Source organism: Colletotrichum acutatum (assembly GCF_030867785.1).
Source record: "Colletotrichum acutatum strain CBS 112980 chromosome Unknown BDZ83scaffold_56, whole genome shotgun sequence".
In the NCBI taxonomy this organism is placed as follows: Eukaryota; Fungi; Ascomycota; class Sordariomycetes; order Glomerellales; family Glomerellaceae; genus Colletotrichum; species Colletotrichum acutatum.
The window spans coordinates 242008-257238 of NW_026849050.1; the positions used below are offsets into that span (position 1 = coordinate 242008).

General features: G+C 52.0%; 7 protein-coding genes across 7 annotated transcripts; 2 read left to right on the top strand and 5 right to left on the bottom strand.

Annotated features, from left to right (window-relative positions):
• Positions 1–28: 28 nt before the first annotated feature.
• BDZ83DRAFT_579316 (necrosis inducing protein) lies at positions 29–812 on the bottom strand (the record flags this gene model as incomplete). The annotated part of the gene is made up of 2 exons (XM_060505224.1): positions 29–527; positions 580–812. 2 exons carry the CDS (start codon positions 810–812, stop codon positions 29–31), a joined length of 732 nt encoding a protein of 243 aa, XP_060364187.1.
• A 1125-nt stretch (positions 813–1937) lies between these two features.
• Positions 1938–3068, bottom strand: BDZ83DRAFT_579426 (uncharacterized protein; the record flags this gene model as incomplete). Its single annotated transcript, XM_060505237.1, has 1 exon — positions 1938–3068. The coding sequence occupies one exon, from the start codon at positions 3066–3068 to the stop codon at positions 1938–1940; it is 1131 nt and encodes a 376-aa protein (XP_060364188.1).
• A 1079-nt stretch (positions 3069–4147) lies between these two features.
• BDZ83DRAFT_579420 (pectate lyase A) lies at positions 4148–4949 on the bottom strand (the record flags this gene model as incomplete). Its single annotated transcript, XM_060505235.1, has 2 exons — positions 4148–4542; positions 4625–4949. 2 exons carry the CDS (start codon positions 4947–4949, stop codon positions 4148–4150), a joined length of 720 nt encoding a protein of 239 aa, XP_060364189.1.
• Positions 4950–5346: 397 nt separating this feature from the next.
• Positions 5347–7361, bottom strand: BDZ83DRAFT_363935 (uncharacterized protein). The gene is made up of 3 exons (XM_060502596.1): positions 6985–7361; positions 6401–6918; positions 5347–6341 (listed from the first exon to the last, which is right to left on the bottom strand). The coding sequence occupies exons 1-3, from the start codon at positions 7242–7244 to the stop codon at positions 5536–5538; spliced, it is 1584 nt and encodes a 527-aa protein (XP_060364190.1). The 5' UTR covers positions 7245–7361; the 3' UTR covers positions 5347–5535.
• A 1485-nt stretch (positions 7362–8846) lies between these two features.
• BDZ83DRAFT_579371 (sugar transport protein) lies at positions 8847–10392 on the top strand (the record flags this gene model as incomplete). The annotated part of the gene is made up of 2 exons (XM_060505229.1): positions 8847–8905; positions 8967–10392. 2 exons carry the CDS (start codon positions 8847–8849, stop codon positions 10390–10392), a joined length of 1485 nt encoding a protein of 494 aa, XP_060364191.1.
• Positions 10393–10429: 37 nt separating this feature from the next.
• Positions 10430–11752, bottom strand: BDZ83DRAFT_363963 (uncharacterized protein). The gene is made up of 3 exons (XM_060502597.1): positions 10759–11752; positions 10537–10695; positions 10430–10481 (listed from the first exon to the last, which is right to left on the bottom strand). The coding sequence occupies exons 1-3, from the start codon at positions 11642–11644 to the stop codon at positions 10468–10470; spliced, it is 1059 nt and encodes a 352-aa protein (XP_060364192.1). The 5' UTR covers positions 11645–11752; the 3' UTR covers positions 10430–10467.
• A 717-nt stretch (positions 11753–12469) lies between these two features.
• BDZ83DRAFT_624271 (uncharacterized protein) lies at positions 12470–15225 on the top strand (the record flags this gene model as incomplete). Its single annotated transcript, XM_060508433.1, has 2 exons — positions 12470–13192; positions 13246–15225. Coding segments are annotated over exons 1-2 (2317 nt in total), but the record flags the coding sequence as incomplete, so codon positions are not given.
• Between the last annotated feature and the right edge of the window lie 6 nt (positions 15226–15231).

Here is a 15231-nt window from a genome sequence, read left to right on the forward strand (position 1 = left end):
CCACCTTGAAAAGAATCAACATTTTCCTTCAAATAGAAGCCTTGTCGAGGTTCTCGGTAAAGTTCTCATCTTTGAAAGGCACATTGGCACCACCGAAATCGGTGTTGTTGAGAGCAGTTTGCATGTTCGTCGACATAGCGTCCCAGTCAAGAACAGGGTACGTCTTGCCGGTGGTATCAGTAAACTGAAGCTCATGGTTCAGTAACAGCTGTGTGAAGTATTCCACCTTCACGCCATCACCTTCTCTTTGCGGGTTAGTCGACTTCTTGTAGTCGCCGTGACCCGAAGCCGCTCCACCTAGGATCGTCGGGTCCGCAACTGAGGGGTTGTTGAGCCAGACCACCACGCTCTCCCAGTCGTGTCTGTGCGAGCCTGTGGAGACGCCGTCGTTCGGCATGTCTTTGGGAAAGTACCAAGCGTACATGATGGCGTACTTGTCGTTGTGCCATGTGCCTCTGGCATAGGTCTGGCCCTTGCTGGTGTCTTTGCAGCCTCCGCTGGAGCTGCCGCTTGGCTTCAGGCCACCACTTATTCCATCATCAGCCTCGTATCTTTGTGAGGATTCTGTTGGACACGTACCTGGTGTCTCCGGCATCATCAACAGCCGTGTACGGTTGGCAACCATGAGAAATGTGAAGGAGCGGGTTGAATCGTGCGATGGCTTTGCCGACAGTGTTATCCTGAACTTTTTGGGCGAGAGGACTAAGAGCGTCGTGGCCAACTTCTCCGCGAGAGTCCAGAACAGTGGCAACGGGAGCGGCGAAGGCACTGCTCACGAGGCCGAGAAAAGGAAGGAGGACGGTAGAACGCATGTCGGAATGAATGACTACGGCTTGGTGTTAGTTGACATCTTCCCAGACTTGATAGAGCGATCGTCATACCAGTAACGAATGAACTAGTTGAAGTGAATGCTGACAATGAAGACCTGCTTCCCTGGTTGCCGTCTAGGATCTATGGTGAAATGAAGTTGATGGAAGTAAGTTGGCAGAAAAAGCAACAAAGACAGGGAAAAGGGCGGCTTTTGGAACCGACTCGATCCTAGAAAGTGTCAAACTCGGGCTAGGCCAGATCCAATTTCCAGTGGATTGAAGAATCGCATGAGTTAATTCTGACTGCAGGTCCGCAGCACGCGCGCGGCGTTCGGAAACCTGACCGGGTCCGAAGTCTACAACATGCAGGGGTCATGACAAATGAGACGAACCACTGGTGCTATCAAAAGATCAGGAAATGCTACCATTTGACATCAGTCAAATGAGGTTGGGGTGATCTGGCCTCGAAAGCCGCCAAACCGGAACCGAGGCTGATTACCTGCGTCTTCCGCAGGGCATATTGCTTGCCACACCAAGCCCTATAGCTAAACCTTGATATGCTTCTTGAAGCTGTTCAGTGTCCAGAATTAGCGACGCCTAGGCTGGCGGGCTGAGAACTTTCATCTAGCTGCGGCTTTCTGTGTGGGCCCGTTGGTGTCGACCGAGTCAGTCCAAGGTTACACTCTTCCCCGTGTCCATGATTGATAACCCAGCCTTCACCACCATTCTGGTCCAATTTGGTCCACAACTTTCAATCTGTTACTGGACGACTGCCAAGTATCCCGTGGCCTGCTAGATTGGGGAGCACAAGGAGATCCGAGTTGTCCATGCCAAGAAGGCTCCATCCGCCTGACCATCGTGGTTCTCGCGTGGTTCTCCAGAAGGTTAAGGCGACTATCTTTGTTGCTAGTCATGACATCAAAGCATTGACGCACCGCCCTGTTTTCCGAGCCGCAAAAACCATGGGTCCACTTCTTCGCCTGACTGCTCGGGATGGGATGGCGACCTTCAGCATGCAATTCCTCAGGGCTTTGACAAGTCACTCAAACAATTTGGGTTAATCTCCTGCAACAAACTGCAACTAGCAAAAAATCCGCATCGAGAAAGTGTCCATTCTTCTACGCGATATCAATTCAATCCAAGACTTCTTTCAAAAACCTTCGATTCCTTGCCAATCGGCTGAATCAAGGTGTAGCTTCCGGAATTATTGAACTCCTGCACCCCGTTGAGCAGGTAAAGTGGAGTCATCTGTCCGTCACCGCTGAAATACAACTTTGGTCTCTCCCGGCGATAGTAGTCTAACTTGACACCATCGGTGAACTCAACGGTTGTGTTGTACGTCAAGGTGTTATTGTTGTAAGTCCAAGGACCCTCCCAATTGCGAGCGTAAGCATGTGCGCCGACTCGCGGCCCTTTTCTCCCTTCCGCGATATCGACCATGTGGTGAACCAGAATATGCCAATGTCCTCGTTTGTCTCTCCAAAGGAATGGATCTTCACTGCGCTCCGTGTTTCGCGGTTCAACAACAAGCTCGTGGGGTGCAGAGAAGTTATCTGCGTGGTAGATGTTGTTCTTCTCCACAGCGAGTAGGATCTCGTGCGTGGGATCCTCAGCTGTCCACAGCGGCCACGGTGCAGGGTTCGTGACGTTGATAACCTGCGGGATGGGTGTCGTCCATTCTCTGAGATCCGGCGACGAGGAAACCGAGATCGTATTGTTCCACTTCTGGGATTTACAAACGTCGCCAACCTCGACGTCTTTGCCGATAAAATAGATCAAGAACTTTTCATCCGCTGGGCTCCAAATAGTCGTGGGATTGTGATGAAAAGTGCTGAATAATGTTTGGGCGTAATTATACGGGCCTCTTGGCCCAGTGCGAGACTCGGCTCTGATGATGGTGCTGAAAGGCCGCCAACCAGAGAGACCACAGCCGTGTGACATTTGCGACGTAATGAGATGGAAGAGGCCCTTGTCTCCGCGATCTTGGATGATGTGACCTCCCCAGGAAGAGTTTCCGGCGCCCTCCTTGTAGAAGTCTGATCCTGTCGCGTTCGTGTGGTTGTACCCTGTCCAACGCTCGACTGGCTGCAAATCCAGTTCACTGCAGTCGGCAGAACGCCATCCTTTGTCACAGACACAGGAGGAGTTTTGATCGCAAAGGCCGTTGAGACTGCAGTCGTCGTCCGTTCGACATCCAACAACTCCAACCAAGAGGCTGGAGAAATAGCCAAGAACAACAAGGCCTAAGAGAGCTCTCATACTTCAGTAATGTTGGCTTCTTTATTGCTTCGCTGCCTATTATTGTGTTTCCCAGGAAATCGATACTGGGAAAAGTGCAAGACAAATCGCTCTTGTGTGCGCGACTTATCTAGCTGCAGCTGCTTAGCAAGTTCTGAAGATCGACGGGGTGAACTCTTGGCTCGTCGTAGATCTATCCGAATTGCGCAGGTCTCCATCTAGAGGACCGGCGGAAGAATTGAGATCCTCGAATCTGCGTCGGCTTCTCCGCATTTCCCCGCGAACAATACCAGCCCCAACGTGCATCATACTGCAGCAACTCATCTGTACATGTACTGAGTAGGGGAATTGAACGTACTCTGGTATTCAAACGACTATGATACCTGCGACTCGTACACCAGAGAGAGGACCATGTAGATTTAACAGACTTCAACAACCCACAGATCGTGATCCTGCTGCGATGTCACAACTGGTGGCTGTACCTCGAATAGCGATTGATAAGATGATGTTTCAGGTCTTCATTTGAGTTCCGATCATTTGAAATTATACACAGTGAACCGAATCTTCGGTATAGGCTGATACGTATGGGCACCTGAGCTAGGTAAGCGTACGGAAAACGGGAAGATGCAGTGAACGGCTCTAGGCCCGCTGCTATCAGCCAGGTTATACCGTAACACGGATTTGCACACAATCGCTACTCAAAGGGGGAAACTTGGGATGAACACTAGCTTGGCTGTCTGGAGGTTTTCTACCTCACGGACTGGATGAAGGTCGACAACGTCGAAAAGCTGATTTCACGTCACAAGAACCTGAATTTAAGCAGTTGAGGAAGAGATTCTTCGCCTATTATTTCTGAGATAAGTTGGAAGCTTGAAGTACGCAGCGGAGCCCCTTGAACAACTATTGCATTGCAGGTTCACTTACCGCGCGTATCAAAACATCGCTCATATTGAGCTTTTGCATGATTTTAGGGGAAAAGGGGTTCCCGTGTTGAAAACTGACGATGAGTGATTGCGGCAGTAAGGCAAATGGGATACCAGCTATCTTAGACAAAAGCTATGTTCATCCACACCGATTTTGGACCAAACCCTCCTTATCACCTAGCAAACATCCAGGCTCGCTTGGCCCTTGCAATTTGCAGTTGTGCTGACCTTGGGACTCTCCTGGCCCTTTTCAACGCCCTTGTACTCCTGGCAGACCTTGGTAACACCGGTGCCGCAGGACCCAGACACTGTTGCAACATCTCCAAAGTTTGAGTTGATGCCGGCGAGTAATTTGATATTGTTTGCATTCAAGTTGGTCACCACCAAATTTCTTGGACCACCGTTGTTTGCACAATTGGCGCATGAGCGGTAAAGACGGTTTGCGTTGATGGCAGTGAAATCTTTGACCGTAGCTGTTCCTCGGCCCAAATGCGAGATCGTGTTACCGGAACCTCCGCGGACACCACCTCCCTCGACGAGGATATCGCCGTTACCATTGATCACTATGGCATCTGTATCATCGCGCAGAGGTCAGCCTTCGTTCTCTCGGAACTCATTTTTGCCATGGTCCAGTTCACGGAGACAACATCTTACCTTCACAGGCCTGTCGGAACCAAACATTCTTCAGCGTGCAAGCACCTTTACAGTGAACTCCTTCAACCTGGCCGGCACTAATGATGACGTTGCTGATAGTGGCGCCATTTTCAAGTATGAAGACGGGGTGCCCGCCTGGAGTCTCAACATCGGTATTGCATGAGCGTCCGCGATCGTACTCCATATTGCCAAAATCCCTAGACCCAGATATCACACTCGGTGCCGGTAGTGAGATGATGGAACCGCTTCGGCTGGGAATGTTGAGTGTTTGACCGGCAATGAGGCCAGCGAGGAGCGCCGCTGGCAGTGTCTTAGAAATGAACATAGTGAATCAAAGTTCGAAGGAAAATCCGGTCGAGTAATGAAGAAAGGTTTGCCTGTCTGGCATGCAGAACCACCTGGATAAAATAGATGTAGATTTCAAGTGGACTATATCCCTCTTTGATCTACTTGCGACAGTCATCTATAGCAAAATTGTTGAAATTGAAGAACTCAGGCCTGGTAAGTCCTTGCAGGACGTATGGAATCTATAATTCTGCCATTTTGAACTCCGTGGAACCCGCGGGCATGTTTATGAGGCTACAAGGGAGGAGGACTTGATTCGTGGCTAAACCACAGCATTCACGCTCTGTGGAAATTTCTCCAGTGATGTAGTCTCGTATCCATGGTTCTCACCCTTCTTTGGTGGATTATCTAACGATATTATTCCGCTCTTGAGGTAGCACGTACCGGGCGCTTATCTTAATAGAGCAGTGCCAAGCCATACTCACCTCCTGCAATCTTAGCCGTCAATCATATGCTGTCCATCTTGCGAAGCCAAGAGGTCTATGCTATCCAACTGGCCATGTTGCTACTGGGGCCACGGAAGCACTTTGAGAATACAGCATCATCTGGAGTCTGCTTGTGGTTTGTCATCCATCATTCACCTTCCACTCATCAATCAACTTCCGCCTCTGATGATTCGTAGCCCACCCCAACTCCGTTTCGATACCAGAGAGTAGCTCCAGAACCAAGTCCTGTTCCGGTCGCGTATAAAAGGCCTGCCCCGCCACGAAAAGCGGCTGGACAGAGTGAACACGCACCGCATCAGTAGGATCCGCGAGACTTATCCCACAAATCTCCTTACAATGACGCAACACCTCTTTCTGGATAAGCCGATACGATCGCAGACGCGCCGACACGGTCGACCGTATGGCCGTGGATTCTTGGGGTCGGTTCACCAGCAAAAGAATCCGAGCCATATGGTAGCTTTGCATCGTCGACGCGCACATCGGAATGTCGTACCAGACTCTCTCCATGTCCATATCCGTCTCATCATCACCCAATTCCCCTTGGCGACTAAAGAATCTTGTCCGGGCGCTGGGCACAAAGGTCGGCGGTAGACTCTCGTACCACTCCTGTAATTCGACTTCGAGCTTCGTCCATCTTCCCAAGAGGAGTTCCTGCATCAAACCGAGCGACATGCGCTGGCCGGCGGGCTTAGAATAGTCTTCCGGGCGGATACCGTCCCCGTTGGTGATGTAATTTACAATCTTCCCCAGGAGCCACAAAAGCTCGTTGCTTTTCGAGTCTTCATCCACGTTGGTCGAGGAGCGGATATCGGCCGTCGAAAAGGGGCTGAAGGGGAGTACAAGGTTGCGTTCGTCTGTAGCAAGGCCAAAGTTCTGCCAAAGACGGATGTGGTCCAAGTTGAGACGCGTCTGGGTTTCACTTATGACTTTCGGGGTGCAGATGTTAGCCCTTTGGCCACGACAGTGTATGCGTTGAAAAGCTTACAAGCACAGAGGAAGTCCTGCCTTGCCAGACTCCAGAATATTGGCCCCTTGGTCGGAGACTGCGGTATCGAGACCGGAGAACATCCTCCCAGAGCGCTATCTGAGGCAGAGTAAAGCGACAGAGCTGTGAGATGCGCCTTCCACGCGTTCCCTGGGGCGTTCATCAACTCGTACATGCAAAGTATGGCAACTGCGGCAAAGGTATCTGCATGTTGATCACTCGTCTCGCTATGTCGCGCATCGTCCCTTGCTCCGGCGAGAGTGATGGCATGCTTTAAACGTCTGATGGCTTGGTGATAGTGTCGGACGGCGTGGTATTGCCAGTCAGGGGGTGTCGTAGCCGACGGAGCCATCGAAGCTCTCGTGCTACGGGTCTGTCGGGTCTGGCTGTGATTTGACTGTGTGCGCGATAAGTGCTTTGCTGCAAGAGCGCAGATTGCCGATTTGAGAAGCGGCCGAGTCATTGCTCTTATTGGTATTTTGCATGAGAAATGCGCAGATGTATCAAATAGGTCCATCCTACCACCCACATATTAGTAGCTGTACAGCCTCAGGGTAGAGGGATATGAAGACAACAGGGCTTACCATTGCCCAGGTCCTTGTCTGAAATGTCTCAGAAGCTTGAGAGCTATTATGTTCGCCTCTGAATCATCGTCGTCGCCGTTGTCGTCCAAATCTTCGTCGTCATCTGCTTGAATTATGGGTGATGTGAGGCCCACTGGGTTTAATACAACATCGTCTCCAATGGATGCAGTAATAGATCTGCTATGCACGGCATCGCTATCCACTCCTAGATCCTTCAAAGACTGTTGAGCGAAGTCGGAGACTCCTTCCATCCCCGACATGTAAGCCGGAGCTCCTCCACTCTCCGCATCCCGAGGTTCAGGTGTTGACAGCGTGTCACCCCATTCATCAGATGGCCTTCCTTCAGTATTGTGACTGTCATGCTGCAGAAGAAGATCATCGTCGGAGATATAGTCGTCTGCCTCGAATTGGTTCGTGATATTCACAAAGACAACTGAAGCGGTTGGTCAGTGACAACATTAATGTTAGATTCCAGACACACATCGACCCACGTTCATGCGGGATATCGAGCCAGGTTTGATCTTCTTCGAACAGATTCTCGACAATAACACGGCCTGCAGAAGCCTTGTCTTGTCCCCGACAAAGAAGAGAGTGATCAAAATGACGAAACTTTGTGTCTTGCGAAAAGATGCATTCGCGATCAGACTTGGTACATTGCCCGCAAGCGGGTCGCGCCTCGTTGCATTTCAGTTTTCGCTGCCGGCATGTCAAGCTGTTTGTTGAAGTTGTAAAGATAATGTGCGTTCCTGATTGAAGGTAGCAACCCACCACCCATGATGCGAGCGCATGACGCCCACGCTGTGGTCCAGAGAGGGCCCGAACAGGCCTCGACCGCGGTCTCGGCTGAGGGAGAAGGAGGCTCTGCTGGACGCGGTTGGTTTAAGGAATTATCCCTTGTTAGTCGTAGGGTGGGTAGTAAACGTGACGTTTAAGGGCGAAGAGACAACATGTCACAAGGGCGTAATTAGATCCGGTTTCAATGTGGTGGATGACAAGAGAGGAAATCTTTCCGGCGGATGGTTCCGGTGGAACATGAAAAGGCGGGGATACCTTTTTTGATCTCGAGGGTGTACTATCATTGACAAGCAGAGTGTTAAACGAATGTTGCATGCTATCATTTTCCGTCAGCTCTAGTGATTAGCGTTATCACGAGCTAATTAGGTTCCTCGTCGACCAAGTCAGCGCAACCAACGAGATGAAGCGCTTAAAAATTCAATTGTATAGGTAAATTTTGTTGGGAAGATGAGTGTATCCGTCTACAAGTCAGAGTCAGGCAGTCGGCAAAGTTACCTTAATCAGACACCGGCCAGAAGGGTCTAATGCTTATTGCCGATGGCGCGGGAGGGACCGACTGTTCCCACCTCAACTGGCAACTTTGCCGACAGGACCCTCAGTGAGCTTGCTTACCGATTGGTCTCAGACGAGAGGCAGCTAAACTCAACGATGTCAACAACTTACAAATCTAGAACCCTCGATGGGCGGATTTTGAGTTACGGCAACTAATCCGACCCGTATCGTTGTCAAAAAAAAAAAAAAAAACTGCACTGCATAAGGTAGCCCACGCTTGAGACAGCAGACTCTTGGCGAGCATGGCCTTGTGAAGGTCCAATTACCTTGCCCACCTGCGGGCTATCTATCGGATTTTCCATCAGATGGCAGACCCGGTGGGCTTCATATCCGAAAGGAGTATAGGACGTTATCAAGATGAGCAGGACAGATGTAGCCACCAAGCTAGTATAAGAACCTTTCTAGTGTTCTGAGGAAGGAAAGCTACGGTCCGCTCTCTGATCTATGCTACAGAGAATCCATCTTGTCCATCATCGCCTACTTCGTGAGCCTCGATCACAATGAGACTGTTCAAGATGCCGCCGCTCTATGCCAGGGCGTCTATAGCTACAGGAGCATGTCTAATGCTGTGGGGGTGAGTCTTCTGAGCAGATCTCTCGCTTTTGAACCAAAGTACTCAACTAACTTCCTCTCAGGCTCGACACCGGCAGTATAGGCCCAATAACAGCAATGGAGACCTTCAAGACCTCATTCGGCCACTTCTCCGCCATCCTCCACGGCGCAATCGTCTCAACCCTTCTCATAACCGGTACAATCAGCGCTCTCCTAGCAGGCATGCTAGCAGACCAACTCGGCCGAGTCGCCATGATATCCACCGGCGCCGCCGTGTTCGGCCTCGGGGCCGCCATCGAATGCGGTGCCGTCCACCTCGCAATGTTCATCGCCGGCCGCGCGGTAAAGGGTCTCGGGACGGGGCTCTTCGTCAGTACTGTCGCCGTGCAGATCTGCGAAATCACCCCTGCCAAAACCCGAGGCTTCTGGGTTGCGTTCTCGCAGTTCATGCTCACGGTGGGACTATCCCTAGGGTATTTCATATGCTACGGAACGCGTCGTGTGGCGGATTCGTCGGCGTCTTGGCGGGTGCCGCTTGCTGTTGAGGCGATTCTGGGATTCGGACTTGCTGCGACGACGCTGTTTGTGCCGCAGTCGCCTCGGTGGCTGATGGCCAAGGGTCAAGTCGAAAAGGCTCGAATGATCGTCACCCAGCTCGGCATTAGCGAGGAAGAGCAGCGTGGGATGCTGGCATCCAAGGGCAGCCAGGAAGCGGCGGCGGCGGCGGCGGCGGTGTACCCTCCAAACATGAGCATGGCGGGCACCGTCCGAGCGACATTACAAGACTTCCGGAAAGTTCTTTCCAAGCCCTTCCGCTCCCGAACCGCTTTCGGATGCTTCTTGATGGTCGCCCAGCAGACCAGCTTCATCGACGGAATTCTGTACTACGCCCCACTACTCTTCTGGCAATCAGGTCTCTCAGAGGAAACGACATTCCTCTGTTCGGGAATCCTAGCTTTGGTGATTATGGCAGTCACTATCCCAGCTACCATCTTCGCAGACAGCTGGGGTCGTCGGACCTGCACCATCGTCGGTGGGGTTGGCATCGCTGTCCTTATGTTCCTGATGGGGTCCATGTACGCCTCTAACCAAGTGCGTAGTGACGAGGGCGCCGGCCGGTGGGTGGTGATCATATCTATTTACCTCTTCGCCATCTTTTTCAACGGGACCTGGGCGATTTGTATCAAGGCTTTCTTGGTTGAGAGTCTGCCGCGCGAGACGAGGTCTAGCGGTGCGGCGCTGGGGCAAGCGGCCAACTGGCTAGCTAACTTTGTCGTTGCATTGACTGCGCCGCCGTTTCTCGCTGCGTCATCTTTCGGGCCATACTTCTTTTACGGCGGCTGTACGCTTGTAAGCGTTGTCGTCTGCGCAGTTTGGATGACGGAGACGAAGAGTCAGAGTTTAGAGGCTATTGAGGCGGCGTATCTTGAGCGCAAGTCGGGCAATGCTGACGAGAAGATGACATGGACGACGACGGCGGAGGGCTTGAGAAGTTCAGAGGAGATGTAGCCTTTCCGTGGCTGTTAGACGAGAGATATCGATTCGATGTACGCTAGATTTAGTACCATGAAGATCCACTTGCGTTCATAAAGATACTACTGTGATTTGTTAACCAGAATGAATCGCATTGAAAGGAAGCACCCCTATTCTTACATGATAACTTGCTGGCGGTGGCTAGCACTGAATCAAGAACTCTGGTGCAGTAGTCACTGTGGAGATCTTGAACGATCTTGGAAAATTGGTGGATTTCCGGATGCGTATCAAGCGGGAAGCTCTTGAGGGTATCGAGGTTATGTTTGCAAATCTCATAATCTGACCCAATGGTTTGTCAGTGACCATGTGACTCCCAGGCAATAATGCTACGGCTTCGCATACCCGAGAACAGGGCCTTGAATCCTTCCATGATGGCAACATCATTTATTGGTCGCTTCCGTAGAGAGAGCAATGCGGCCGTTATTGGAAGTGCCCAGCCGTCTTCCTCTCCGAAACATCCCTGCGCAATGGTGCTGGCAAAGCGGAAGTCGGCCTTGGTCGCTGGAGTGGGAGAGGCAAAGCATTGGATGCGAAGCCTGCAGACCCTTTTTGCCAGTTCTAGCTTCTCATTCGGTAGCCCTAGCTCTGGACAAAGCCTGAAAAGGCCGTGATCCATGATACTCTGAAGAGAGGCTGAAGAACATGCACCTTCAATCCATAGCTTCCCTTGACATAAATATTCGCCAAAGTTGTAAGAGGTTTCTCGGCGCAGATATCGCAATTTGGATAGATTGTACGTGCGTCCTAGATCTTTTCCAACAAATGCATCAAGAAGCGCGACGTCTGGGATGAATGAATCTTCAGACAGGAGTCTCGTGTCCAAGATATAGATCCAGATATCGGACGGGTTGTCGAGCAATTCACCTCTGGGTAAGATGCTGCGATACAGGGCGTATTGAAGGGCGAAAAGTAATGAGCTCGTCCAAGACATGAGGTTGTCATCGTTCCTGGCCCACCCGCGAAGGTGGCAGTTGAGCATCTCGGCCGCTTCGCCGGGGGGCATCGAGAAAATGTCGCAGTCAGCTGCAGCATGACCACAGAGAGCAGCTCTTGACACGACATTTTCTAGTGATGTTTCACCTGAAGTACTTGGTGCATGGACTCTGAAAAGGTATCGCGGGATCTTCTTCAGGGCTAAAGCGGCATCACTATGCGATGGCCCTGGTGTGAAACGTACATAGCCATTGCTAGCGGACTTGGAGGTAAGAAAGTCATTCTTGTCGGCCATGCTGAAGGCGTTCTGGTCTGGCTTTTGTCTTGTGTTGAGGGGTTATTTGTGTTGTCGTTGGTGCAATAGGCTCTAGACAACGATGTTTTGAGTGAAAGATTTGCTATCAACTAACACCAGTTGAGTGCCGACTCTGGGTGATAAAGCACAAATGAAAGTGAACTTGTAAGAACAATCGTCAGAATTATCTGATGGTTTCAAAACAAAGTGTAGAGTAATGGGCACTCAATCGGTAGTGACAAGCCTTATTTATGATCTTGATGTTGACTCAAAGTCCTACGTTGCCTGGTTCTCCAAATTGACGGCCTCCTGCATGACATGCATGTACCTTACCTCGCACGAGGACGGATACCGCAGGCGTGATAGGCAGCCATGCCGGCAATTGTGGAGTAAACTGTTGAAGCTGATAATCGTAAGGTGAATGCCTCCTCTTCACTGCTTTGCATGTCTGCCTTCCAATAAAAACATATCTTCTTACTTCCACAGGATGTTAACGGGAGGCTTTGATGTTTTCAAAAGAAGATGCGGCTGGTGTCTAGACATTGCCAAGTTCCGTTCCCGACTCGCACAGACGGGAAAATGGAAGATGCTCGCTTCGTGTGGGGACTGATAAGATAAGGTTAAGGTATCGAAGCCGGGAGAGCGCCCGCCTCGGTGGTACCTTCGGAGATCCCTTTTCTCCGCATTCCGTTAGGCTTCCGTCTGTTCCCCAGCAAATCAGAGCGTCCCGCCTCGGCAGAGTGGAGACGGCATGCTGGCAGCGAACCTCTTCAGCGCCGAATCGGGTCACGGTACCCCCTGGCCGTGGCAGCCCATTGGGAGTGGAACGTGCGGCTTCAGTGAGGTCAGTGCCTGGCTTGCCTGGCCCACACCAGAGCTTCAACACCTTTCACTGCTATCTGTCCAGGGGAATCGCAACCACCACAACCAACTTACCTCTCATCACGAAACATTCTCGACCTTCCTCACCGATCGCCAACGCGAATCGCGTCTTTTACATGACCGCCGACGACAACCCTGCATATCAGCGACATTGAACGATACCCAGCGATCCCATTTCCAGCCTTCGTTCTACCCTTAGCCCGTCGATCCACCGGCACCTCCGTGCTCCCGAACTCCACGATCCTCAACCACCTACTCACCTTTACCCTGCAATCCTGGCTTCCCCGGCCGGGTTAGCTGGCCGAGGACGTCCAGCGCCAGTCGAATGAATGCAACCCCTAAATCCATTCCTCGCTGCCTTCTTCCGAAGCTCCCTACCCTCCCAGTGTACCCCGGTACATCACCACATCCTCCTGGTCCCGACCACCGATGTCCTCCTCACATGCCGCGAAGTCGAGAGCGGCTCGACCTTCCACGAGCTTATCACCTCGGAGGAGTTCCTAGCTAGCCATGTACTTCGCGTTCCCGCTGCAAATACGGCCTCGGCTGCGGGCGGGAAGGACGCGGCGCAAAACCTGCGCGAGCTGAGGGGCAAGGCGAAGCAGTATCAGACCATCAATGGTCGCACAGTCGTCATCAAAGATACACACGTCTACAGTAACAAAGGTGCGCCTGAACATGCAATACGCAACCGCCTATGACTGACAATTGTTTCCCAGGCTTCAAGTCGCTTGCGCAAGCTCAATTACTGAACGATTCGACATGGTATCCCGACCTCCTCGAGCCCCGCCAATGGCTGATTTACTACATCTCGCGACCGCTGGTGGGAGTATGGGAGGAGACCAAGATCGAGCCCGCCATATTGGTAGAGGGCATGGCGAGGAGGAAAGCTCTCGAACAGAGCCAGGCAGCGGCTGCCGAGAATGGCGAAGGCGCCATGCTTCCTCGAAAGAAGGATATCAAGAGCTTTCACGACCTCCTCAACCATTTCCCCATCATCGCACGACAGATGCAACCTGGATTGGAAAAGCTGTTTCGAGAGTTTACGACCGTGTTCGAGCGACCGCTTCCGCCACCCCCTTCGGCGTTACGCATACCCGACCCCGAGCCCGACGGACCTATCACTACGGCGATGAGGAAGGCGCGGTCCAACAGCATGTCCGCAGCCAGGCGCCCCAACGGTTTGACTAACGGCCTACCCGTGACGGAGAACTTTTACGCCGAAGACGACGAAGACGTGATGAGGGCTTCGTTGGAGACTGCGGTTACAGCCGCCATCGACTTGTTCCAGGGGGTTGACAAGCAGCAACTCTCGATGCTGGGCGCTACGACCGACCTGACGGGACCTCTGGTCGAAAGACTCATCGAAAGATACGTCACCGAGAACACACATCACCTCCTATTCCCACGACTTAGCGCATCGAAACGACCTTATGATCTGGAGTTGGAGGCCAAGATTCGGCAGATGGAGTTCATTGACCTATCTCAGCTTGGCATCTCCATAGAAGGTGGCTCGCGAGGGAAGCACGAACTGACGATACAGCTTGGCCTGGCCGTGGAGGAGTTCAAGAAGACAGCCAATGCCATGAGCCCACAAGAGATGCTCGATCTGCTCCTGTCGACCATGAAGCTGGTCACACATTTGACGGAGTCTTCACGAGCGCAGGCAGCCTCTTCGACCGAGAAGCCGACTCTAACAGTCAATGCCGACACGCTGGTTTCGTTGTTGCTCTTCGTGGTCATCCGAGCGCAAGTTCGACACTTGCACGCTCGACTCATCTACATCCGTCACTTCATCTTCATCGACGACGTCGACAACGGCGAGATGGGATATGCACTGAGCACCTTCGAAGCTGTCCTCGCATACCTCGCGCTGGACTCGTCAGGATTACGAAGAGCTAGCCGACGAAACAAAGCGCTATGGAATGCCACTTGCAACGGAAGCCTCGACGACTTGAAGAAGATCATGGAGCCCGACGAGAATGCCATTCTCGACGAAGACCTTTACGATTCGCCAGAATCAAGTCGACGTCCTTCTCACAGCTGGAGCTTCACCAACGGGTCTGCCTCGCGGAGATCATCAACAGCAGTCACCATCTCGGATCGCTTCTCATCAGGCTCTGGCCTGAGCCATGTGTTCCCATTCCAGGCCGAGGATGACAGCAGCGAGATTGACTTCCCTCTGCCACCGCCACCTCGAAAGGTCAAGAGGGTCGCTATGGATACACGAAGTATGTCCAGCGGCTCGGAGATTTCATACCACTCGAGGGCGACCAGCAACGGCACTATTGGAAGCGTCCTTGAGGGCGACGTCACAATTGACCGGCTTTCGCAGACCCACAATGCTTTCGGGGAATCAATATTGATGATGGCTGTGCAGAACGAAAGGCCCGATGTCCTGCGGTACTTATTGACGTTGAGCGAGTACTATCCTCTTTCTGTCGTTCTGGATGACATCAACAACGAAGATACGACGCTTTTTAGCGCTGCGGTTCAGCTGGGGCATACGGAGCTGATTAACATTATTCTCGATTTCATTTCGAGGCTGGCGGCAAGAGAGCGCTTGATTGAGTATTTTGCTCAGCAAGACATTTGGGGGCGCAGTTGTGCGCATTACCTGTTCCACGCACCGTTTTTAATTTCTCGGATCGGGAGATTAGTTCCCTGGCGGCAAAAGGACAAGAATGGGCAGACGCCGCTTTTGC